At 41.1% G+C, this 25,469-nt stretch overlaps 1 protein-coding gene across 2 annotated transcripts in view; it reads right to left on the reverse strand.

Annotated features, from left to right (window-relative positions):
- Positions 1-23,921, reverse strand: part of TRIM44 (tripartite motif containing 44) — a 112,431-nt gene extending 88,510 nt beyond the window's left edge. For both annotated transcript variants that reach the window (XM_018059237.1, XM_005690119.3), the window contains exons 1-2: positions 22,939-23,921; positions 5,043-5,120 (exon numbers count right to left, since the gene is read on the reverse strand). In XM_018059237.1, coding sequence (XP_017914726.1) covers positions 5,043-5,120; positions 22,939-23,595 — 735 coding nt within the window. In that variant the 5' untranslated portion in view covers positions 23,596-23,921. The remainder of the gene's footprint in view (positions 1-5,042; positions 5,121-22,938) is intronic.

Genomic DNA, 25,469 nt, shown 5'->3' on the forward strand with positions numbered 1-25,469 from the left:
ACACCTCTGAGTCTTAGATTGCATATCCATAAAACAGGGGAAATCATAATATTTCTTTTCATATGGTTGTTGTAGTAGATAATACATATCTATTACTACAGGGCTTCCCAGGTGGCTCAATGGTAAAAGAATCCACCTGCCATTGCAGAAGACATGGGTTCAATTCCTGGGTCTGCAAGCTCTTCTGGAGAAGGAAATGGCAACCCAGACCAGTGTTCTTGCCTGGAAAATCCCATGGTTGGGGAGCCTGGTAGGCTATAGTTCATGGGGTCACAAAGAGCTGGATGTGACTGAGCAAGCACAAGAAGAAGAAAATCTATTACCGTGTGCCAGGTACCATGCTCGTAGTGCTTGAGGACAGAGAGATAAACACAATTCATGTCTTCCAATATTACTATTTATAAGTTTTTTATTTAAACTGAAGAACTAGGTCAACAATTCTAATAACCCTTCAACCAAAGAAACACTTTTGAATGTCTAGAAATTTAATAACTGGGGCATCTTAATTATTTGCTTCAGATGGTTGATTAAATACTGCCTCAGTGAATACTTCTATCTTGTGGCAGGACAAGGACTGGCACAAGGCCTGGCTTGACCCAGCTGATAACAAGACACTAAGAATTCAAGTTTGGTTTGGCTTCTATCCATTACCATTTGTACATGCAAAACCTATCATTTTAACAATAGTCTGATTAGCACTGGAGTGAAGGTCTGGGCTATGTTCTATGTCAATGACATCAGCTATTAAAAAGTACCATAAAGTCCTCTTTCAATTATAAAATGCTCTGTAAACGTTAAATAAAAATAAAACAAGAAAACAATCCTCAGTTCTATTTAATTTCATGTTGCTAGACAATTCTTTGGTTTCACACTTCAGTAAGAATAACTTTAGAGATCAGAGAAAAAAGGAAAAGAACCTGATTGTATTCTAGACAGTCTTAGTATGATTAGATCCCATGTTTAATTCCACTCCATTAAGAGAGAACAATGTGAGCCACTTGGCTCAAGTTTAAGATGCTTTTTTGAGGATAACTTCTTAATAAATTAGTATAAATTCTAGATACACAAACATGGTTTAACTGTTTGTTTCAAGCACACCAGCTATAGGAAGCAGTCAATGGTGCCTCTTCTATGGAAAAGTAATCAATATATAATGGAGAAAATGGCTATCATTAACTGCATGATGAGAGGTTGGTTACACTGAGCTTAGCATGTTATACTTTTGATTCAATGCTTTCTGGGAGACTGAACAGAGGGAAGGAAAGGAAAGGAATCGATGTGTTTTTTAAGTTTCAGGTTTCCCCTGGGTGAACTATGAAAGATGATTGCATAGTCACTACAAAGGAAAGCTGTGACAGAACTCATGTGCTTTAAATTTCCTAAAAATCCAGCCTGGACATACACACACATACAAACCCCTAATTAACTACATCTTTTAGTTACCCTAAAGTCTAGAATAAATGTAAGAAATCTAGAGACTAAAATCCTGCTTTGTGCAACAGATGTTTCTGAAAAGTTTGGCTACAAAAAAATGTTTGCAAACTGGATCATGTCAAACACATGAGAATTACTTGATAGACAACTTCCAGTTAAACATAATAAAGATTGCTATTAAAAATAATTTCTTTCCACTGTACACAAGTTCTGGATCCCTGGAGGTCTGTCCCCTTTAAAACTAGGCTCACCCCAGCAACACGCAGACACACAACCTCATGTGGACCTGTGCCTTCTTTACCAATCATCACCGGTGCTCTTTCCCATGCTCAGGCTCAATCCTAGTAGCTGGGATTTGATATCTCTTGCTGTTCCTCTGGTCTTGGAACTCAGCCCACTCCTAAACCATGCCACTTTGATCATCCTTTCTCATTCCTGACCAGAACTCCTTTCCCTTTATTTGGCTTTGTTACTTCCCTGTTGGACATAACTGTTTAAAGGAACCCTGTCCTCTCAGGGAGCCTGAGCTGATGACTCAGCTCACCTCCCTTCCCCTCTCTTACTCCTTTGCTGCCTCAGCTCAGTTTGTTTTCTAAGCCTAGACTTTTATGTATTTCGTTTTTTCCAAGGTTGAAATCATTTGGACTTATTTACAAGGGCTCTTCTGGCTATTTGCAGAAAAGAATGAAAAAAAAAAAAAAACAAAAAAAACACAAGAGGGCAGGAAAATAAGGAAAGTCCAACACAGTTTCTAGTCCCCCAAGATTCACTGAATCAGAAACTCTGGGTTGGGTCCAGTATGCTATATTTTAGTAAGTCCTCCAAGTGATTTTCATGCGCACTAAAGTTTAGGAACCATTGATCTGAAGAAAAAAGGGTATCTGACGAATATTTTGGACAAAATGAGGCATCTCATTTAGCAGTCTATATTACTGACACTGAAGAATGTTTTAGACATTCTGCATCTTAAGCCACAGCTATGGTATAATTTTTGTAAAATATCCTAGAAACGTTTATTTCTACATGAAAAAAGGCCTAGAAGGTTACATAGCAAAATGTTAACAGTGGTTAACTTGAGGGAAATTCATTTTAATTTCCTTTATGAATATCTCTATTTTTAATCTATAAGCATATATTATTTTATATATATATATTTTTAAAAAAAGGTTAATCTAGGCATCTTCCACTTCTCTCTGGCAAAACTGAGATGTGAAAATTAACTCAGTCCCCAACAGACCTCAGTGTCTGGACTAATCAAGTTTTGTGAGGCTTTAGGGAATTCCTGAGGAAGTGAGGCAGAGAGAGTGCTCAGTGCTCCATGACTTAATCAGTGCTTCTACGTAAAGCTGCCACACCCGGAAATGACAGGTCCCGAAGCCTGAGAGATTTTGCCCTTCTTAAATAGGCCAACATAAGAAAGGGGAGGTAGGGTTAGGAGGGAAGACAGAACAGACTAAAAATGCATGGATTCTTTTGGAAGACACCGGTTTACTTCTGGGAAATTTTTCTTTGTTGCAGAAATTATGTATTTAAGTGTCCCATTTTTCATCCCCTCTTTGTGATCTGACAGTCATTCTGCAATGACCTTGGTCCTGCTTCGAGCTGGCTCCAGGTAAAAAATGGCACACACAGATGGTGGGCGAGAAAGGGGCTTGACAATAAAACAGACTGGCGGGAAATCATCCAGGATGAGATAAAGAGAAGATGAAAGAAAGGTGAGTGTGTATAAATATCCTCAAGATCAAGCGAGGTCCTAACAAATATCCTTTAGCTTATGATGCATCGTGGGAAAATCCCAAGGCTTCCGTGGGTTGCTCGCAGGGGACTACTCAGTCCTTTCAGCTCTGGCAAGCTTCCCATCAGATGCACTATATGCATCATAAAGGATCCCAAAGCACTTCACCTGTATTGTCATCAGGCACGGAAGCCACTCAGTGTAATCGGTACACATCCTCTTGCTCTTCACTGCCTACAAGCATGTGGGTATGGCAGAAAGAAGAAATACATTTGTTTCCTTCAGGATAGCTGTTGTCCCAGAAACCAGAGAAACTTGGTTTAAAAAAAAAAAAAGGCTTTCTGCTATCTTTAATAATTAATTGGTTCACTTTCACTAAAGGAAAACTAATGTAAGTAGTTTTAAGGGGGTCTTTCTACTTTGAGCTACCAAAATTGACAAAAGTTACTCCATTTTTTTGTTGTTGTTGTTATTAAGATGCTCTGGAACCCTAAACATACCAGAAGGCAAGAGGTGTTACTGATGTCCCAAGAACTTTCAATGCTGTATAAAATGAAAATTATTTTGTAGACTGGTGACTGCAGCCACCTTCTGAAGAGCCTGTCATTGTCTGCGGCTCTGCCTCATACAGTGTTTCACAATAGAAAATGGAAGCATAATGTGATTATATAGGAGAGCGGAGATGAAACCCAGTGCTCGCATAATAAAAAAGAACACAAACACTGGAATCAGATTTTGAATCTCAGCCCTAAATTATACTCTAGCTGGGGCTAATGGCCCTCTCTCTCTGAACCTCAGTGTTCTTATCAATAAAATGGGAATAAAAGCTAATGTGCCAGGTTACTGCAATGATCACAAGTGTGTAAGAGGAGAGGGAGAATGAAGTTAGTGCTTCATGGCACAGTTTCGGTTTGGGATGATGGATAAAGTTCTGGAGATGGAGAGTAGTGATGCTGCATAACAAAATGAATGTACTTAACTTCCTGGAACTGAACACGTTAAAATGACAAGTTTCATTTTGTATATTTTACCACAATTTTTTAAAAAGGTATGTAAAGATCCTAGCACAGTGCTTGGCTCTTAGTAGGTGCTCAGGAAATGCTAGTCTAATTCCTCTTATAGAATTTTTTAATTAAAAAAAAAATGACAATACGGAAAGTCAAATAAAATCATCTTCCTTTCTCTTTTAAATTGGGAGAGGCTCTGACTCTCAGGCAAAGCCAACTGGCACCAGTACCAGGAGCGCCACAGCGAGTGTCTGGGTAGGAGAAGGGAGGCTGCATGAGTCATAATCCCTCAGGCATGTTCAGTTCCCCGTCCACCCCCAAACCCTGGTATGGCACCTCCTGGAACACCAATCCCAGAGCACCCCCAACATCTCGCAAAGAAAGCTGGGAAGCTTAAACCATTTCCCAGACCAGACTCCAGGTCATGAGGACAAAGGCATTCACTGTGGCAGCTGGTTCCTGTAAGTGGGAGAGTGACAAGACGCTCGTACTGAACACCAACTGCATAGGCCTGAGCTTATTCCAGTCCCCAGCATTAAGCTGATTGTATCTCTGATGCCTGTGGCTGGATTTAATGGACACAGGGACCAGTAGTCTCAAAGGCCCAGTAAAGGAAGATTAAAAATGCACTTGTCTGCAGTTCAGAGAAAACAATTAATGATTATGTGTTGTAAGTCATAAAATAGAGAAGGGGAAAAATAGATGACTTATCTCTAGGCACATTAGAACACTGCTTTTGATGGGCAGGCTTAATTAATCTTGATGCAATGTTCAGACAGACTGTCATTAACATCCCTCGAATTTAGCCCAAGGAGAATGAAATACTTGGGGTACCAATATCCAATTAAATCCAAAACAATACTTACTTTAGGGTCTGAGCTCTTGAACTTTAACCTTTCCACCAACTCTATCATAGCCGCCTTCAGTCCGCCTGAGTCTTTGCTCTAGAAGAAAGGAAAGTCAGGGGTCATTAGACAGCACTTTGTTACTCTCTAGAACACAAACAGTATTTCATGGGACAATGAAACGGAAGGCATTTTTTCTCCTTCCTATCAGCAAGAAGACTAAACGACTAAGGAAAGCTGTGTTGCCCCTTTTCCTCTTCTCTATGGACAAAGGCGGTTGGGACATAAATTGCCCAGTGACCTGAGAGAACAATTGGAATGAAAATTAAACACAATTTGTATAGGGTGACTCACTGCTTCATCTCAGGGCTCAACTGTGCCATTATCCCCTGAGGGCCAAAGCTTTGCAAGAGATTTCTATCCAAGATGTCTACTTTATGACTAAGTGATTTTGATTTTAAACTTTTACATCACAAATACAGATGTATGCAATACTAAATATTCTTACAAAAATAAAAACAAACCAAAAAAATGCCCCAAGATTTAACTGGAAATGGCATTTCAGGGTGCTGGTTGAACACAGGTTTTGGAGTCAGACATAAAACGTTTCAAATTCGGGGGTCTACGTTAACTAGTTAACTAACCTCAGGCAGGTTACCGACTCTTAAAACCTCCTCCCTTTTCAACAAAATGAAGATTATAACAAGGGTTATTTTGAAGCTTAATTGAAATGGTGTTTGTAAAGGCATGAGCATAACATGTAGCACCAAGTGAGAGCTCAATAAATGTCCCCTATTATTATTGTTGTTGTTACTGCATTATAATGATTTAGCCTAGCACAGTCCAATAGAAATATAAGCCAAAAATGCAAGGCACGTATATAAGTTTTCAAGTAGTCAAAATAAAAAAAAAACAGAAACGGAAATTTAATTCGAATGCATTTTACTTAACTCAGTATACCCACAATATTATCACCACAACATGTGGTTTCAACATGAGGTAATGTTATACTTTTTTTTTTCATACCAGAGCCTTGGAATCTAGTGTGCATTTCACACAGCCCAATTCAATTTGGACTCACCAAGTTTCAAGTACTCTAAAGCCACGTATAGCTAGTGATCGCTGCACTGGTTAGCACAGACTGAAAGCACACACTAAAGCTGCGCTGCCTGGTTCAAGTCCCAAATCTACCACTAGGTCTGCGTGACCTCAGGCAAATCACATAGCCTCTCAGAGCCTCAGCTGCTTTCTCTCTAATATGAAGCTAGTAACAGTACCCATTTCAGAGGGCTGTAGTAAGATAAAGCAAGCTCACATACATCAAGGTACTTGGAACAGGGCCTGGCATGTGGTAAAGACAATGGATGTATGAGGTGTGTTTATTATTATTGTCTGTCTCCCTCACAATATTTAAAACTCCTTAAAGGTAATAACTCCATCTTTTCTCTGTATCTGCGTCCAGCATCAAGGCATTTTAAAAAGTATGCTGAACAAATGAATGAATGAATGAATATGCAATCTTAAGATACAAATGCCTTAATAATAATACATGTGTATAGCATGGGATGGAAAGTCACATGAATTAGTTTGTTTTCTTATCTCAACTCCTTGGGGATAGGACAGGATCTTTACCCTCATTTCACCAGTGATGGAAAGGAGGTATGAGAAAATCAAGTCATTTTTATGGGCAAGGAACAATAAATAAGTATAATATAATCAAACATGACAAATATCTGTTCTTCAAAATTGGCCTCAGACTCAGTGATATTTTCCCAGTTTGGGAGGAAAATTCCAATTTCTCCAAAACAGGGCATACTTAGTAAGTCTCCATCATATAGATTAAAATAGACTAAAGCCTAAATCCTTTCCCCCCTCTACCCTCCATTCTCTCCCAAGTCTACAGTAAAAGTCTGATGTAACCTAAGATGGATATCTGCTTTAGATGTGCTCTCCAGACGCAGCTGACATTCCCACCCTAACTGTGGTTCTAAGCTTTAGTTCATATTTTCAAGATGATGACATCACTTCCCAAATTTCATCACCAATTTAAATCTTTAATCTCTGGTCTCACAGCAGACAGGTGGGAAAAGGACTCTGGAGGTCACATACCAAGAAGTGTGTGAGACCCAAAGTACCTAAAGAAGGGTTAAATTGCCAGACACAATCCCGCTTTTATGAGATGATCAGACAATAACGCCTGTCTGGTGATATCATTCCTCTAACCTGCTTCTCATTGGCCGAACAAGCAGGTCACTTGTCCCTGGAAAGCTCTATTCCCCCACATCCCAGCTGCCAGCACCCATTTTAAGCTCTCAGCAAGAGCGCTGATGTATTATGACTTCCTCACCGTCCTGCCTCCCCCCACAGCTTAGAGAACAGAAAGGAATGCACTAAGCTGTGTCTCAAAACACTCAGAAGAGAAGCAGGATGACGAAGGAATCCCTAAGAAGCAGACAGCCTGTTTGCCGGCAGATGTGCCTTGTGAGGGGAGATAAGGGAACCCTTAGACTTCTTTCATAAAAATCCAGTGGGTCAGCGGAATCCTTCTTCCTTTTCACAAAGCAATAGCAGCACTGCCTGCCAGGCAAGTGATAGAGGAGAGGCAGAGACCCTTCCTTCACGAAATTCACCCAGACCACTCCCCACCCCGCTCTCTTTGAGAATATTCTCAAAGATAACTGGGGTCTATATGGAGCCAGCCTCTAAATGAGTGGTGAAAAAAAAAAAAAAAAAAAAGTCCCTAATGGCTTTAAAAAAAAAAAACAAAAAAAAAACTACCCTCCCTCCCAAATAAGCAGTTGGGAGACTCTCCTCTGACAGCTGCAGGGCTGAGGCAAGAGTTAAAATGGACTACCCTGGCCCCAAAGCCACTGCCTTTCTTTTTTCACACACCCCGGTCCAGTCCTGCACCTCAACAAGCCTTGTACACAGATGCTCTGGCTAGTACACCCAAGTTCTGGGAACATCTCTTTCAAACAGTCACCCTGGGCCACTCCTGGAACGTAAGAATGCACTTATCAGGGGTGGGGTCTATTGGTTTGATTCATCTTTTGGAGGATGGGCTCAGAAAAAAGCCTCTGCAGGCCCTGAAAGCAGGGTCAGGACATTTCATTAGGTAATTCTTGGATTCTGGATACTTAGGAGAGTGGTCTAGAAGGGCAGGAGGGCAAGGGGAGGGTGGTGGTGGTGGTGTAGTCGCTAAGTTGTGTCCGACTCTTGCAACCCCATGGACTGTGGTCCGCCAGGCTCCTCTGTCCATGAGATTCTCCAGGCAAGAATACTGGAGTGGGTTGCCATTTACTTCTCCACTAGAAGGGAGGCATGGGCAAAAGAAGGGCCCTCTAAGGCACAGGGCAGGGGCACAGGTTGTCTATGCCTAAGGTGGTATTTGAGTATGAGTGTCTCCAAAGCATCGCGTGGTATTGTATTTTAATAGTTTGCTGAGGGCACCCATCAGTCAAAAGCTAACTGGAATAGGTCATACTTACATACTTCCCTACTGTGGTGGAATGGAAGAGGTACCTCTGAAACTTGTGTTCTAACTGAGAAGTCAGAAGAATTCTAACTTTGGACACACGTGGATCCATAAATGGCCAGATTCTACTATGTCAGTCCTTGGGGCAAGCACCGTGAGTGGTGATGAAGTGTCTCCTGATGCTGCTCTTCCTCACCTCCTTCCCACATGTGAGCCTATCCTTGTTTATGAACCTCTCTCCTCCCGCAAGAAGAGTGTAGATTAAAACAAGACAAGCGCTCTGTTGTGACACCCACCCCTCAAATTACAGAGCTGGTCAGCAGCAAAATCAGGATCAAAAAGATCCAAATGACAAAGACTTGTCACATATACAAGAGAAGAGGCTGGTATCAGGAACACATGGAAAAATACATAAGGGATTCCTATAAATAAGAAAAAGCCAAATAAGCACAAAAGAAATCCCAACACAGGATATGAACATAACAGAAATGCGAAATGGCTAATACACATATGAAAAGATGTTAAACGATGCTCAAACTTACTTGTAATTATGATATCATTTCTTATCCATCATACTTATCCAAATCAAAAAAAAGTTTTGATTTGATAACACCAAGCGATGAGAGACTTTGGGGAGGTAGGGAATTTTCATATGTTGCTGATATAACCAAGCTACTTTGAAATCACATGCCAAGGGAGTTCATTTTTCACCTTCTTCCCTTGAGAAACACTAACATGTGTCAAGGAGGTATGCCCAAAAATAATTATTGCAGCACTGTTTTTAATAGTAAAAACCTGGAAATATCCTAAGCATTCATCAATTGTGGGTGGCTAAATAAACTATGGAATTAAAAATGAGGTCTGATATGGCAAATAAAAAGAATGAAGTAGACCGGTATATACATGGCAATGCACAATGCTGAATTTTAAAAAAACTTGCCAAACAAGGCATACTATATCATTTATTTAAAGAAATATAAAACTATTCTATGGGTTACATATGTATGTAAAAGATTAGAAAAGCAATGACTTGGGGCAACTGGTAATGGTAATACTGGTAGGAAGAGTCTTAGACTTACTTAAATGTTTTCCTATTGTCTAATTAGGATTCAACACACAAAAAGGAGTAGGGGGGAGGAAGGGAAGACCAACCCAGAGTTTCTGCTTCGAGTGTCTCTCTCCTTGAATTTGCCTACATATAAATACCAGAGCACTGTTCCCTTTGCAGCAAACATGAACCAAAGGTATCAGAGAAGATTCTCTACCTAGGATTCATATATTGATTTCAGGGAGTTTGAAATCCCCAAACTATACACAAGATTTGGAAAGTACATGTACTAGTCTATGAAAAGGGACTGGCGCATTCCTCAAAGATCCCCCAAAGTTTAATTTTCCTAGTGTAAAGGGCACTGCATAAAGAGAAGGGAGAATCAGGCTTCATTCCTACTAACTGCTATGTGAGCTTGGAAAAGTCATTCTATATCTCAGAGTTTCTGTTTCTCAACTTGTAAATGAGGAAAAGGGGCCAAATCAGAACCTACAAATTCACAGGTCACAGCTGACACAACTTTTGTTTTGTTTTTAGAGTGTTGTCCCACACTAGCATGCTAGCAATTTAAAATTAATCGCCAACACTTAAAAACAAGGAGATATGACATCATAAAGATTGCTAGCTTCTGAAAATCTGAAAGGTCTGACTGTACTGGGTTCCCTTTCCACACAGCAGCAACTGGTGGAAGCTGAGTAGCAACTACCCACGTCAGGCGAGGCAAGCTCCCTTCAGTACGTCGCAGTTACCCTGGATGGCTTCTCATTTATATTACCTTGCTGTTCCCTGTAGACATCTGAAGTTGCCACCCTTAGCAGCAACTCAGAGAGTTTTTTACCTCTAAGGGTTTTTGTATTTGAACACCAAGAAAGGTGGCATGTCTTTCCTCAACGGGATTCAGAATACCTCCTAAATACATGTCCATCCAAAACACGGAAGTAATATAGTTCATTCTAATGTAAACATGCTTTGAGAAATGGGCAAGAGGTAGAAAAAAGGTGGAATATGGCAGGTAAAGGGGGCATCAGAACAGGAAGTGTTTCTTGACAACCAGTCTCTATACTTTCAGAGGAGTCAGTCTAGTCTAAAGCCTATTACCACCTGGGGACCAAAAGAAAAGTCGTGCGTCACTAGAAATGTAAAGGTCACTTAGTATCTTAAACTGGCTCCTAAATACTAAATTCTGTCTTACAAACAATCAGAAGGTGCTGGGTTGCAAAAGAATATTGGCTGCCTGTTTGTTGTTGTTTTTTTTTCCTTTTCTGTCCCAGTGGCCTTGCATTGGTACCATGCTTTCAAAAAGAAGAAAAAAAAATCAATCTAACTTTCTATCATTCCCACAAAAAGTTTTTTTGGGGAGAAACAATGCAAAAGGATTGAGAGATAGACGGTATAAGGAGTCCTCCTAAGGAATCCAACCGTAAAGCAAAGTCCTGACAAAATTAAATTAAACCGAATTTAGTATCACCACACCATGTCCGAAAATTCTCTTCCAAGTTCTTCACATGACTTGATTTTCCAACTCCAAATCCATTCCTATGTTAGGTAACCACCTTTCCACAGTTGCTCAGACCCAAAATCATGTTTTGGGTCTGAGAAAACCTATCACCAAGTCTTTTCAGACCCAACTCTAAAACCTAGGCCAAGTTCAATTACTCCTTTAGTCTTCCCTGGTGGCTCAGGCGGTAAAGCGTCTGTCTACAATGCGGGAGACCTGGGTTCGATCCCTGGGTCGGGAAGATCCTCCGGAGAAGGAAATGACAATCCACTCCAGTACTATTGCCTGGAAAACCCCATGGACAGAGGAGCTTGGTAGGCTACAGTCCATGGGGTCGCAAAGAGTCGGACATGACTGAGCGACTTCACTTTACCATCTCTACTACTTCCTGCTTGTTTGAGGTCCAAGAAGCAATACTGCTCCCCTCACCTACCCTACAGTCCCTTCTCCACACAGGCAACAGAGTGAAATCTAAAGGTTAAAATATAAAAGGTTATATATGACTTCCATTCCTCACACACATGAAGTCAGAGTCTATCATTCACCACCAGCGTTCACACAGACCCAAAGGATGGAGGGGAGGACAATGGGGGTGCCTATAATGGCTTTCCCCGACTTATCCCCATTTCCTACTGGAAAGAAAACGGAGGCTATTTTCTAAGCAGAAAGAAAACGGTGTATTGCCCCTGCCTCCTCTCTGCTTCTATAAAAATTTCCCACAGTTCAGAATGTAAAACAGAATTTAAAGAGGACAACCAGCAAGACTTGTGAACCTAAAATTAGACATACCAGCTGTGTTTTGGTTAGCTAGTGCATAAGGCCCCAGCAGGACACTGAAATATACAGGAGCCTCTTCTCTGAAGACAGGTTTTTCACCAGCCTTTCTACCCACCAGAATAGAGCAGGCAGAAGGAGAGGGGGCTGACCAGTTTCCACCCAAAGAAACTTGGTGTCCGAACTTCTACTTCTGTCAGACTCACTGGTCTGGAATTGAGCTCAGAATAGTGGCTCCGTAGGTGTAGGAAGAGTCACTAATGGCTGAGGGATTATAATATTCCAGGCACTGTGCTAAGATCTTTCCGTGTATTATTTGGTTTTCACTATAGCCCTAAAAGGAGAAGTAATTATTATGGCCATGTTACAAATGATGAAACCAAGATTGAGAGAGAGAGGATGAATTCTCCAGCATGACACAGGTAACAAGTAGCTGAGCCAGGATTTTTTTTTTTTTTTTTTTTTTTTTTTTTTTTTGAGCCAGGATTTAAACCCATGGAGGGTAATGCCAATTAAGGCAAGACAGCTTGGTCCTTCATATTCATCCTGCCATTTCTCCTTAGTAAGACACTCCAGTTTTAGCTGGACACACCTTGGCCTGAAAAAAAAGACTGTTTCCTAGCACCCTCTCTTGCAACTAGATAATGCCATGGGGCTGAACTCTGACCACTGAAATATAAACAGCAATGTGTGCACCTTCTGGAAGGTTCTCTTAAAATAAAGGGTTCTCTTTTGTTCCTGTGCCTGCCATCCTGGAATTCAGATGTATTGGCTGGACCTCCAGTAGTCATCTTGGTCCATGACAAGGACTAAACCCTAGAGGTAGAAACAGCCTAGATGCCTAGTAACTTCATGATTCCTCCATACCAGCTTCAGACAGCCTACTTCCTTATATACAAGTGAGAAAACATCCGTCTTGTTTGAGCTGCCATTATTTTGGAGTTTTCCACATTACTTTACCATTTTAGATGAGGTTGAACTTAATGTAAACATTGATGTGGCAAATCCCTATGCAATAGTCTCTTTCTTTGATGCCCTGTGATTATTAGAGATTATACTTCATATCATACATTTACAGAACATATCATGTACATCTACTCTCCAGCAGGCACTGTGCTAGGTGGAAGGACAGAAAGATGACATACAGTCCTAACCCTAGAAGAATTGATAACACAGGACACAGGCATGTTGGGAAGAAATAATACTGATATAATATACTGTGCACAGCCTGTTGCTATGGGAACACAGAGGTCAACTGCCCAGCACTTGAGTGGTATCTACCCAGTAAAAGCGCACCCATCAAATACCCACCTCAAATACCGCTTTCTCTAAGAAAGTGTTGCTGATTACGTCTCCAGCTGAAATTAACTTCTCTTTCCTCTGAGCCCCCATGAGTGCATGCTAAGTTGTTTCGGTTGTGTCCGATTTTTGCGACATGGACTGTGGTCTGTCGGGCTCCTCTGCCCCTGTGACATCCAATTTGTACCTCTTTTCTAATATTTACACACAAATAGGCATGTGAAAGAGAGTATGAGCTTTCCGATGTCAGGAACCTTTCTTTTTCTCAGTATCTGTCACATGGCTCACCCTAAGTGCTCCAAAACTCACACAAATAAAACCAGCTTAAAAACACCAGGTTTTGACAATTAAGCTAACTATATGTTATAGTCTGGATATATTTTCTCTAATATTCTATTGCAGTTAAAAGCAGATTACTCTATCTGATCAAAAACTAGCTAAATACATCTGACCTGAGTTTAATTTATAAATACATGTTCAACAGGAACAATTTAGCATAACACAATGCACATTAGAGTCACTGCCCATATGGTTATTTGCCATAAATTATGGATTTAACACAGTGTAACTGGAAGCTGTTGCTTGGTTTTATTTTTTTCATTCTTGATTAATTTCTGAGATCTGTAAAGGGCATCAATATTGATTTTTTTAATCCTGATATCATGTTGGCTTGATCCCTAGCATAGTCACACACACACCCATTGGCTTGATCCCTAGCATAGTCACAGACACACACACACATCAAGATTCTCATCTCTACCCCACATATCTGGACTAGAGTATTTGTTTCACCCCTTCTTTGTGCTGCCTCCCCTTCCGAGAGGTCATGAGCATCTGTGTTCCTTCCTGCCACATGACGGGTTTAGCCTCTGGCTCTGGATATTAAAACACACAACAGAACAAGAGCGTGAAGCTGAGCCAGTTATCCCAGACTGAACTGTAACTTCAAGCAGAAGACACACCGACACCAACAGATCTCTAGCTTCTCAATTGTGGGTAAGATGCATGGGAAGAGAAAAGGTGGATGTTATCAGTGGATAGACAGGGCAACGTCCGTTTGTGGGCTATGTCAAGAAAAGGTGATACCACAGGCACATAGTCCTTTATCCCCAGAGTGGCTTAAGAATTACACACCTACTACATCAGCAAACTTACCCTGAAAAGTAATCATCTGATAGCACAGTATGTCTATTAATCCATTCTATTCTGATTGAAAGGTTGGGGCAGAGAAAAAGAGGGCCCTTCCTGGGAGAGAATGCGAGGGAAGTCTGGACCTTTTCTCACAAGAGTCCCCTTGACAGTATGTACCCATAATTCCACGGTCTTCCTTCTACAAACCAGTAACTCCAATCTAACCATGAGATGAAGAGGTGGCAAATCTCAAGAGAAAGACATTCTACAAAATACCTGACCATTCCCGAAGATTCTGATTTTAGGCTGGGGTGAGGCCAGTCATAGGTACTTTCTAGAGAACCCCACTCCACAGGTGGTTCCAGAGTGCGGCAACAAGGTAAGGAACACACTGTCCTGTCAACCTACTTCCTACTCCTCTTTCATTCCAGAATGGCCTTTTTGCTGTCCTTCCAGTACCCCAAGGTCACCTCTACCTTTTTTCTTAATTCCTAGATTATAAGTATCATTTTAATAATAAAGATTGGGGGAAGAGTCATACCCTTAACAAAATGTGATGGCTTTTCCCCTGCACTTAACCCTACAGAAGCTCTCTAGGCTCTCTCTAATGAAGTTCCACCCACCGTGAGTGCTGAATCCTCTTTCACCTTAGTCTTAGCTTTTGTCTTCTTGGGTCTTATTCTATACAAATAAATGGGGCTTCCCAGGTGGTGCAGTGGTAAAGAATCCACCTGCCAATGCAGAAGATGCAAGAAACGTTGGTTCGATCCCCTGGGTCAGGAAGATCCCTGGAGGAGGAAATGGCAACCCACTCCAGTATTCTTGCCTGGATATGCCATGGACAGAGGAGCCTGGCAGGCTACAGTGCATGGGGTTGCAAAGAGTCGGACACACCTTGAGCACACACATACAAATAAATGACACTGAGTGAAGGACTGTATAGCCAATGTTTTATGGTTTTATTAGAAGATACCCCAAATCCATTCAGTCAGGAATAGAACTATAAATAGGGACATCACAGCAGAAATTCAACCTTTCGCCTCCCTCCCAGAGCTGCTTCTTAGGAGCTGACTACACAGGAACAGCTACTGGCCATCAGGAGACACAGCAGCGGCATGCCCCCACCTCCAGCCCAGCCAGTCACAGCTGTTCTGTGCGTGTGCCCGAATCCTCCCAACCACCTGCTACCAGTGTCCCCACCCGGGCTACCCCCTGCAGTTGTTCCCACTGCCACTTAACCAAACATTCTTCCCTCCTAATATCCATCCATCTTAAAGACAAGTCCAAGGACAAAGGGAGTGGCTTCAAAACCTTTGGATCTGTCCATAGCAAAGCAACGTTAAAAACCCCACAGATGCTTATAGGTACTCGCTGGATTCTGTCAATCACTTCCCCCTTTGGCATTTATGACTCCACCTTTCCTTTGGGTGATCTTAGAATGAACTAGACAAGTGCATTTCAAACCATAGAACTTGACCCACTAGTGTGCAATGAAATCAATTTATTGGGAGAATCCAGAATTTTTTTGACAGGAAAGAAGAGAAACAGAGCAGAATATATCATATGCAGTAAGGTTAACAGTGTTCCATTTGTGTTAGTTAAATGTGTATGTGTATGTAAACTAGATCACAATGTAAACTATATTTCCCCTACTGTAAGTTATGTTCAAAATAATTTTTTAACCTGCTGGTCTAGAGTTCTGAATATATGTAATTGCACTTACATTGTTCAACCAAAACAATTCATTAACTATAGCTATGAATGCAAATTCCCATGGCAACATAATTTTCATATGAAAATATCCATGAACCAGATCAAGCTCCTTTGTTAGACTCCATGACCTATTTTCAGAATTAGAAACTGTGGTCACAGTAAGAGAAACGTGCATATCTGAGATGAGAGGTTCTGAGCCAGATGAGAGGTCATAATAAGGGCTGTGTAACTATATTTCTATGATAAAGCTGGAGTACAGGCTCAATACAAGTTTGGACCCACAGAATCCTTTGGAGACCAAATCCGCTGGAGCCAAACTGGAAATACAGCACAGCAGGAAAGGCAAGGCTTCAAAAGTCATTCCAGAGATTAAGAGTTAAACTTATCCTTTCAAGGTGTTTGCCTTAGTCCTTCTGGCATAGCCTTCAGGTTGCCTCTGCCTAGATCCCCTCTTGCTCTACCATTACCCTGGTTTTTTGACCATTCTGGCCTGCCTACTCTTAAGTTTGCTTTACTCTAGCCCTTAGCAACAATTTGATCTTCTACTGCCAACATGAGCCACTCACGGTCTAGCCTGGCATTGAGATCTCAAAACATATTTGTTTAAATTCCTCTTAACTCTAAACTCATACATTTAGCAAGACTCCTCCTATAATAATAACAAAGACAACAGCTAACATTTAAAGAGCACTTACAATGTGTTAAGCACGGTTAAAGTTTTATCACAAACTAGATTATTTTACTCTCACAAAACACTATTTCTTAACTTTATACCCCTTTTAGAGACATAAAAACACAGCCAACTGTTGAGTAACTTGTCCAGGGTCTAAAAGCCAGTGGCAGAACTAGGACACTTCTGTCCCTCTCTAAACCCACAGTGCTGTTTCATTTTTTCTTTATATCACTGACTACATGCTCATGTGCCCATTTGTTCTACTTCCTTCCAATACAATGTATACTCCAGCAGAAGCAGACTTTTTCCATCTTGCTATATTTCCAGCGCTTAGAAAGCACTCGCCCTTGGCTGACGCTCAGTAAATATTTGGTGAAAGAATAAATGCAGCATAAAAAAGATTCTCTTCTCTAGCCATTATCATGCCAAAACACTTTTAATATTTTAAGAGACCTACTCTCCTGTCAATAGGTAAAATGTACACTGTTTTCAAAATACATGAAACCAGTCATGAAATGAAACTAATTAATGCTGCAATCCAGCTCTGACCAAGTTCAAATTTTTACTGGGTAGAAATGATCAGCCCCTCATCCTAGCTGCCTTACGGAGCAAATGGTATGCCCTTTGTGAGGGGTTAAAATATGACTCCAGTCTCTAGAGTTCTTTTAAACAGAGTGTCTAACTTTGAATGAAAAATCATGAGAGATGAAAAATCATGAAAATATGGCATATAATCAAGAATCAGACCCCAAAAGATAGAGAGAAATGGACCTTTTAAAAAAAGAGCCAAATAGGTGCTCTAGAGTTGAAAAACAATACCATAAGTTAAGAATTTAATGTCTGTGTCTCCTTTCCTGCCCTGCGTATAGAACCATCATACCATCTTTATAGATACCAGGAGGTTTAAAAGGGAAGGGACATATGTATACCTATGGCTGATTCATGTTGACGTATGGCAGAAACCACCACAATATTGTAAAGTGATTATCTGCCAATTAAAAAAGATTTTTCTAAAAAGCTAAAAATAATTAATGACTGACACTTATTAGAGTATTTTCAGCTGAAATAGGTAAGTAAATAAATAAATAGGAAGGTCTATGGAGTGATTTCCAAGACATACTACTAAGTGAAAGAAAGCAAAACATTAAAGAGAATTTCTATTGCTCCAGAACCCACAATTCAAGTTTCACCATGAAAAAAACATCAGAGAAATCCAAACTGAGGGACAGTCTACCAAATACCTGACTGGCACTCCTCAAAAGTATCATGATCAAAAACAAAAAAACTATAATATGGCCAGAGGACCCTGGCACTGAAGTCATCAGAGAAAAAACTGATGAAAAAATTCTAATAAGGTTTAGTAGTACTGTTCCACTGTTAACACAAGCAGAATATAAGAAACAGCTCTATTGATCTGAGTACATTTACTGATCACAAGAAACTGGGATGTGCATTTGATTATAGGCAGAAAGTGATGTTGGGGGGAGGGGGCTGCCACTTCAAGAGTACATGAACTGAGAACTTTCAGAGTTCAAGCTGGTTTCAGAAAAGGCATAGGAACCAGAGATCAAATTGCCAACAGCCGTTGGATCATAGAAAAAGCAAGAAAGTTTCAGAAAAACATCTACTTCTGTTTCATTGACTATGCTAAAGCCTTTGACTATGTGGATCACAACAAACTGTGGAAAATTCTGAAAGAGATGGGAATAACAAACCACCTGACCTGCCTCCTGCAAAACCTGTATACAGGTCAAAAAGCAACAGTTAGAACCAGAAATGGAACAATGGATTGGTTCCAAATTGGGAAAGGAGTACGTCAAGGCTGTATATTGTCACCCTGCTTATTTAAATTACATGCAAAGTACATCATGCAAAATGCCAAGCTGGATGAAGCATAAGTTGGAATCAAGATTGCCGGGAGAAATATCAATAACCTCAGATATGCAAGAGAAACCACCCTTATGGCAGAAAGTGAAGAGGAACTAAAGAGCCTCTTGATGAAGGCAAAAGAGGAGTGTGAAAAACTGGTTTAAAACTCAACATTCAAAAAATGAAGATCATGGCATCTGGTCCCATCACTTCATGACAGATAGATGGGGAAACAGTGATAGGTTTTATTTTCTAGGGCACCAAAATCACTGCAGATAGTGACTGCAGTGAAGCCTTGCATACTGCAGTCCACGGGATCACAGAGTCGGACAGAACTGAGTGACAGGAGGAAAACAACAAAGGGGTCCTAAACAAGTTGCACACTTAGGTCTTAGCAGAAGCAAACTCAAATCCTCTTTTGAAGAATCCAGCTTCATGCCAAGGCTTGGGAAATCCCCCCCCAAATAATTTTTTAATGGTAATGGAAAGTTACTCAAATATAACAAGCACAGAAGGAAATAATGAAACCTGCTAATCACCACCAAAAACAATAGTTAGCAGAGAGAGATGTACAAAGTCTTCACCTACTGGAAATATCAGTGACAGATTATAAATCAACATGCTTATTGTTCTTAAAGGAATAAAGAGGATAGCAACAGTTTGAAAAAAGATAGCAAGAGGATATGATTCATAAATCTATGCTAGCATATTTGAAAATTTAAACAAAATGGACCAACTTCTAGGAAAATCTAACTTATCAAAATTGACTCAAAGGAAAATAGACAACCTAGACAGGCATATAACCATCAAATAAATTGAATCCATAGTCAAAAATACCATAAAAGAATAACAAAATAAATTCTTTCTCTCTCTCATTTCAGATGCAAATGGCTTCCCTGGTCAGTTTTATCAATCATTCTAGGAAGAAATATTCCAATCTTATACAAACACTTCCAGAGCATTAAAACAGGAAGAAAATATATGAGAAGCAATACATCCTGACTCATACTATGAAGCCAACATAACCTTGATAGCAAAATCTCAAGAGGACATTACAAGAAAGGAAATTTACAAGCCAATTTCTCTCATAAATATAAATGAAAACTCCTACATAAATTATTAATGTTAAATTCAAAACATAAGGATACTTCATCAAATTGAATTTACCCCAGAAACAGCAGACTGTTTTAATTGAAAAATATAATAATAATAATAATGGATGAAAATAAGACTATATATATGTACACACCTGTATTTGCAAAAAGAAACAAACACTTGAACAATGAGTGAAAAAACTAATAAAAGCAGTTACCAAAGGTGAAAAAGAGGTTTTTGAGACATATGAACATAATACTGATTTCCAAATTATTAAGCATATCAATTAATGCAATTCATCACATCAGCACAGCAGAAGAGTAAAATCACATAACATGCAACAGATGCAGAAAAAGCATTTGATAAAATTCAATATCCATTCAGTACTAAGAAAAACCCTTAAACTTGGACTAGAATGGAATTTTCTTAATCTCATGCAATGTATCTGTGGGAAAAAAGTTACACCACACTTGTGAAATGTTATGAATTATCCCTCAATTAAGAACAAGGCAAAAATACCTACCATCAGTTTTATTCAACATTATATTGGCAGGCCTATCCACAGCATCAGGGCAAGGAGGGAAAAAAAACAAGCATAAGGACTGAAAAGAAACAAAAACTGTCCCTCTTGAAAATAATATGATCATGTGTATAGAATAAATTTACAGATTTATTATTAAAATAGTAAGTTTAAATGAAAATCAGTATATAAAAGTTAATCATATTCCTATATACAATTAGGGAAAAAATTAAAAACCTTTTTTACAATACTATAAAACTGTTAAGTACTCATGAATAAACTTCCCAGTAATGTATAAGATCTCCAAGAAAAAAAAATTATAAAACTTTATTGTGAGGCAATGTAAAGGACTTTAAAAAATGGATCAGATGACTACATTTTGTAGTGACATTAATTCTCCTTGTATTGGTTTATAATTTCAATACAATATAAAAAAACGTCTTGCAGACTCCTTTTATTTTTAATATATAACTTCGTGATATGATTCTAAGAAATGTAAAAGGCCAAGACCGGTTAAGACACTCTTTGAGAAGAACCAAGTGGACAGACTTGCTCTACCAGATATTAAGACATGTTACTAACTTATGGTAACTAAGAAAACATGTTGCTCATGCAGGAATATACTGACAGATCAATGGTATAAAACAGAAGTGCCAAGAAACACACTGCACACATATGGGCGGGCATTTGATAGATGACTGGTGGCACAGCGGATCAGTACAGAAAGGAAAGGCTTTTCAATAAATGCTGCTAGAGCAACTGGCTATCTGTACTGGGTGAAAAGTGAGGTTGAGCCCCCACCTCCACTGCCCAAAGAATCAATACTAAGTGGAACAAGACACAAAAAGAACTAATGATAAAGGAAGTTAATGATAAAGTTTATTAACTTATAATGAAGAACTTCGCTGCTCAAGGCACAATTTTTTAAAAAATGAAAAGAAAAAGAGGGTAGAAGATTTTTGTAATCCATAAAACAAAGAAGTTAGTTATATATATGTATGTGTGTGTGTGTGTGTGTGGGGGGGGGGGGGGGTGGGTGGGTGTATGTACCAATTCCTGTAAATTAATGAGAAAAAGATAACCCAAATGAAAAATGAGCAAAAGACCTGAATGAGTAGTTTGCAAAAAAAAGAAAAAACACAAATGACATTCAAAGTAGCTTTAAACTTTAAACCACAAGAAGAAACCATGACCCATCCATATGACCGACAAAAGTTAAAAATTCTGTAATAACAAGTATTGGTGAAGATACTGAGAAAAAGGAACTCTCTTACACCCTTCATGGGAATGCAAATTGGTACAACTTTGGAAAACAGTTGGCAACATCGAATATTACTGAAGATATGCATAGTGAAAGGCTGATATTCCATTTAAATGTATGTAGATGTCCAGCAGGAGATATATACAAGAATGCTCACACCAACACTATTTACAATAAACAGAATCTCCAGAATTCGGAAATCAGATTTTCCTCCTTAACAGAACAGGTAACTTGTGGCATTTATAAAATGGAATTCTACACAACAGTGAATATGAACAGTCACCCACTGGATGAATCTCACAAACACAATGTTGAAAAAATGAAGCAAATTCCAAAAGAATGCATGATAACAGTACAATAGCAATATCAACTGTGTCAAGTTCAAATAAGTTTAGAAATGCATAAATGTGGTAAAACTATAAAGATGAGCAAGGAAATTACCACCACAAAAGTCAGGATAATGGCTACCTAAGGGAAAGGGAGATGGCTATAACTGGAAAATTATAAAAAGGGCATTAGGCTTCAACAGTGCTACTAATAATCTATTTCTTCATCTAGGTGGAATTTACGTCAGTATTTGCTTTACAGTTGTTAGACTGTGCACGTTTTTATACACTTTGAGTGTGCATTTTACAATTTTAAAAAAGAGGAAAAACCCTAATATAGCAGATTTCGTTATCAAAGTTATTTCCCATCCCAGTGGCAGCAATTGCAAGGTTGCTTAGAGAAACAAAAGATGTCACAATGACAATAAGCTAATGAATTAATCACTTAATGAACTGATCACTCACTTTCCTGCCTGGTTAACTCCAGATGTCTCTCTCACTGATTTGTAAGCATACACAGTATAAATAAAAGGCAAATCATCTTCAAATTCATTCATTCAACAAATATTTATTAATATTTATATTTCCATACACTGTTCCAGGGGACCAGCACGATTCAAGATAAATGAAGGCCCTGCCCTCCTGCAAAAGATAAAGGACTGGGGAACCCCCACTCCCAGCCAAATTTTGCCTCCACCCACTCATTCTTTTTTCCTAACAAGTACCAAAGATGAAGAACTAAAATGGACCTCAGGAATACACATGAAGTTATCATCAAAACCTAACCTTAGGGAGTCTCTTCACTACAGAGGAACCACATGCTTCAGTTCTCTGGCTAAACTATGGTTTGCCACGTTTTCAAGTAGGCAAAATGACTGCCTTATCAAGAACTTTAAGTCAAGGCACTCGTCTCAACAATGGCGATGCTGTGGGAACTGGCTTAAATGGAGTCAAAATCCCAAGGAATGGCATCCAAAGACCAGAGGCTTGTCATTTTCCAGACACTGTACCCTAGACTTTGCGTGTACATTAATTTTTCTCAGGTCAGAGTCCAGAACTTTCATCTGATTCTCGAGTTCAATCAAAAAGGGGCCATTAAGCCCCGTTCCCAACAAGTTGAACAGGCCAGCTTTTTAGGGACATGGTGAATGTGAATGTGGCCACAGGAAGGCCACCTGAGTTGAAACCCACGTGTCCTGACCTCTGGGCCTATGCTCCGAATGACCAATACTTACTCTTAGTTCCTCGAAGGCTTCATCGAGGGTGGACAGATGGTGGCCATGGTGAGCCCCAATGACTGGGCAGAGCACACAGATGAGCTGCTTGTCTTCCTGGCAATAGGTACTCAAATCAAGCCCATGGTCCGGACACTTCCTCTTGGCCACTCTCTCTGCTTCCATTTCTATTTCGGGGTCAAATTCGCTTTCCGCCTCCGTTTCTCCCTCGGCCTCGGATTCTCCTTCTTCCTGGTTGTCCTCGGCTTCGCTCTCTTGCTCGTCCTCCATTTCTTCCTCACTGTCTTCCTCGCTCTCATCCTCGCTCTCTTCCTCTGTCTCGCTCTCTTCTTCGGGCTCACTGTCTTCCTCGGACTCGCTCCCTTCCCCCGCCTCGCTTTCTAGGGCTTTCTCATTCTCCACCCGGGCCTCGACTGCTTCCTCCGCGGCCCCATCCCCGCGGGCTCCCGGGGTCCAGGCCTGGACAGCGCAGTGAACGTACTCGGCCAGGTGGTGTCTGGGGAACTTCTGCCCGTGCGCCTCCGCGTGGTGGCGGCAGTAGCAGAAGCCGCATTCTCGGCACACTTCCTCGGCCCCCGGAGCCTCGTCCGGCTCGCACTCATCACACGTGCCGTCGTGCGGCAGCTCCTCGAAGGCCGCACCCCCTCCGGAGGCCATGTGGAGGCTCTGCCGCGGCCCGGGTCTCGGGGCTACCGATCTCGCCGTCTAGCCTCAGAGTGGCCTCCTCGCGGCCTCCACCCCAGCCCAGGCCCGTCCCGGGGACTGGCCGCGCCGTGTCCCGCAGCCTCGGGGCCGCTGCTGCCTGCTCCTGGCAGCCCGCGTCCGGCGGAGGAGCGAAGGGCCTTCCCGCCGGCTCGGCAGCTCGGCGGCCGGTGCGCTTCCTCCCGAGGTTGGGGCACTTCCGGCGCGGCCTCCCAGCGCCGCGCCGCCCGCTCGGCCTCCCGCTGCCCCCGACGAGATCGCGGAGCCGCGGGGCTCCGCGCCGCCCCGGTTCCACTTTGCCTCCCCTCCTCCCCCCAATCAGGCGGCCTCCTTTCACTTCCTGAGTCACTTAAAGTGGCGATGGTCCTTTTCTGCGTTTCCCGCGGGGGCTCAGCATCCCCGGAAGGAGGGGAAAGATGGAAGAGGTGTCAGGTTCACTCTGCTCACTCTGGAGGCGGGAATTGCTCCCCGCCTCCTCCACTCGCTCTCTGGAGTTGTCAACCTGACTTTTTGAGGTCACTAGGCAGGTGTGCAGGTGCATTTCAGCCTCCTTCCTTCGAATTTGTTGCTGACCGTCTCAGCCCCTGCTGCTGCCAGTTCTGCAAGGTGCCAGAACAGTGTTGTTTACCAGACTGAACCTGACCCCTTGGGATTTCCAGGGGGAAAGGTTGTGTTTGTTCCTCTAGGCTCAGGGAATCGGAGTCAGGATGAGCAAACAGACATTTTCGATCTAAAGCAATACTATGCTTTGTCTATTTGCAAAGTCTGTTTGCATTCTTGCTCTCTTAGGGGCTCCGAAACTTTAGAATGGTAGCCTCTGCGCCTTTTTTTGAGAGCTTGCCTTGGGTTTGGCTGAGATGTCAGCGAAAGTAGGTAGGGAGAGACAGTATTTGTCGAGTGAGAGTTCTAGCATGCCGTCATTATCCTTTATGTAAGGAGACCATCTGGATTCAGACTGGTTCCTGGAGAAAGAACAAGGACTGTTATTTATTAACCAATACTAAAGAGCCAGGAATTGAGCCGGATCTTTTTTGGCTCTTTAAAAGCCAAGTTAGGAAGAGCCACTGCCCAAAGACCCACAAATCCTGGTACTACAACTCACTGGCTTTGCAACTATGAAGAAGTTAACTGATCATTCTGTTTTCCATTTTATATATATATATGCAAAGTGGAAATACAATAGTAATACCTACTCATAGGCCTTTTTTGTGGATGAAATGTAAAGGTACCTGCCTTGTAGAAGTATTCACTATATTTTAACTGTTATTGGCACAAATTATAATTAGTGCACGTAATGACCCTTAACACATTTTGGCTGGCTGCTGTTTTAAGCAACTCCCCACCTCTGCCTCATATATATGTCTCTCCATTCGTAGAAGAGCTTTTGATTTGCTTATTTGGGAGTGGAAATGGACATGTTGATCTAGTCCAGGGAGAAACTGAGATATAGTTGAGAAGAAGAAAGGAAACTGGGATGGTGTCTGTCTTTTATTGATTCACTTAGATACATTTGAGCTAGGATTTCTAGATGATCTTCACAAAAATGCCAGGGGATTGGGGGGTGGTGTAAAAAATCATTTAAAATAATTTTTAATACCCATACCTATGCTGCTGCTACTGCTGCTAAGTCGCTTCAGTCGTGTCTGATTCTGTGCGACCCCATAGGCTGCAGCCCACCAGGCTCCCCAGTCCCTGGGATTCTCCAGGCAAGAACACTGGAGTGGGTTGCCATTTCCTTCTCCAGTGCATGAAAGTGAAAAATGAAAGTGAAGTCGCTCAGTCGTGTCCGACTCTTTGCAACCCCATGGACTGCAGCCTACCAGGCTCCT

This window comes from Capra hircus, chromosome 15 (assembly GCF_001704415.2).
Source record: "Capra hircus breed San Clemente chromosome 15, ASM170441v1, whole genome shotgun sequence".
Lineage (NCBI taxonomy): Eukaryota > Metazoa > Chordata > Mammalia > Artiodactyla > Bovidae > Capra > Capra hircus.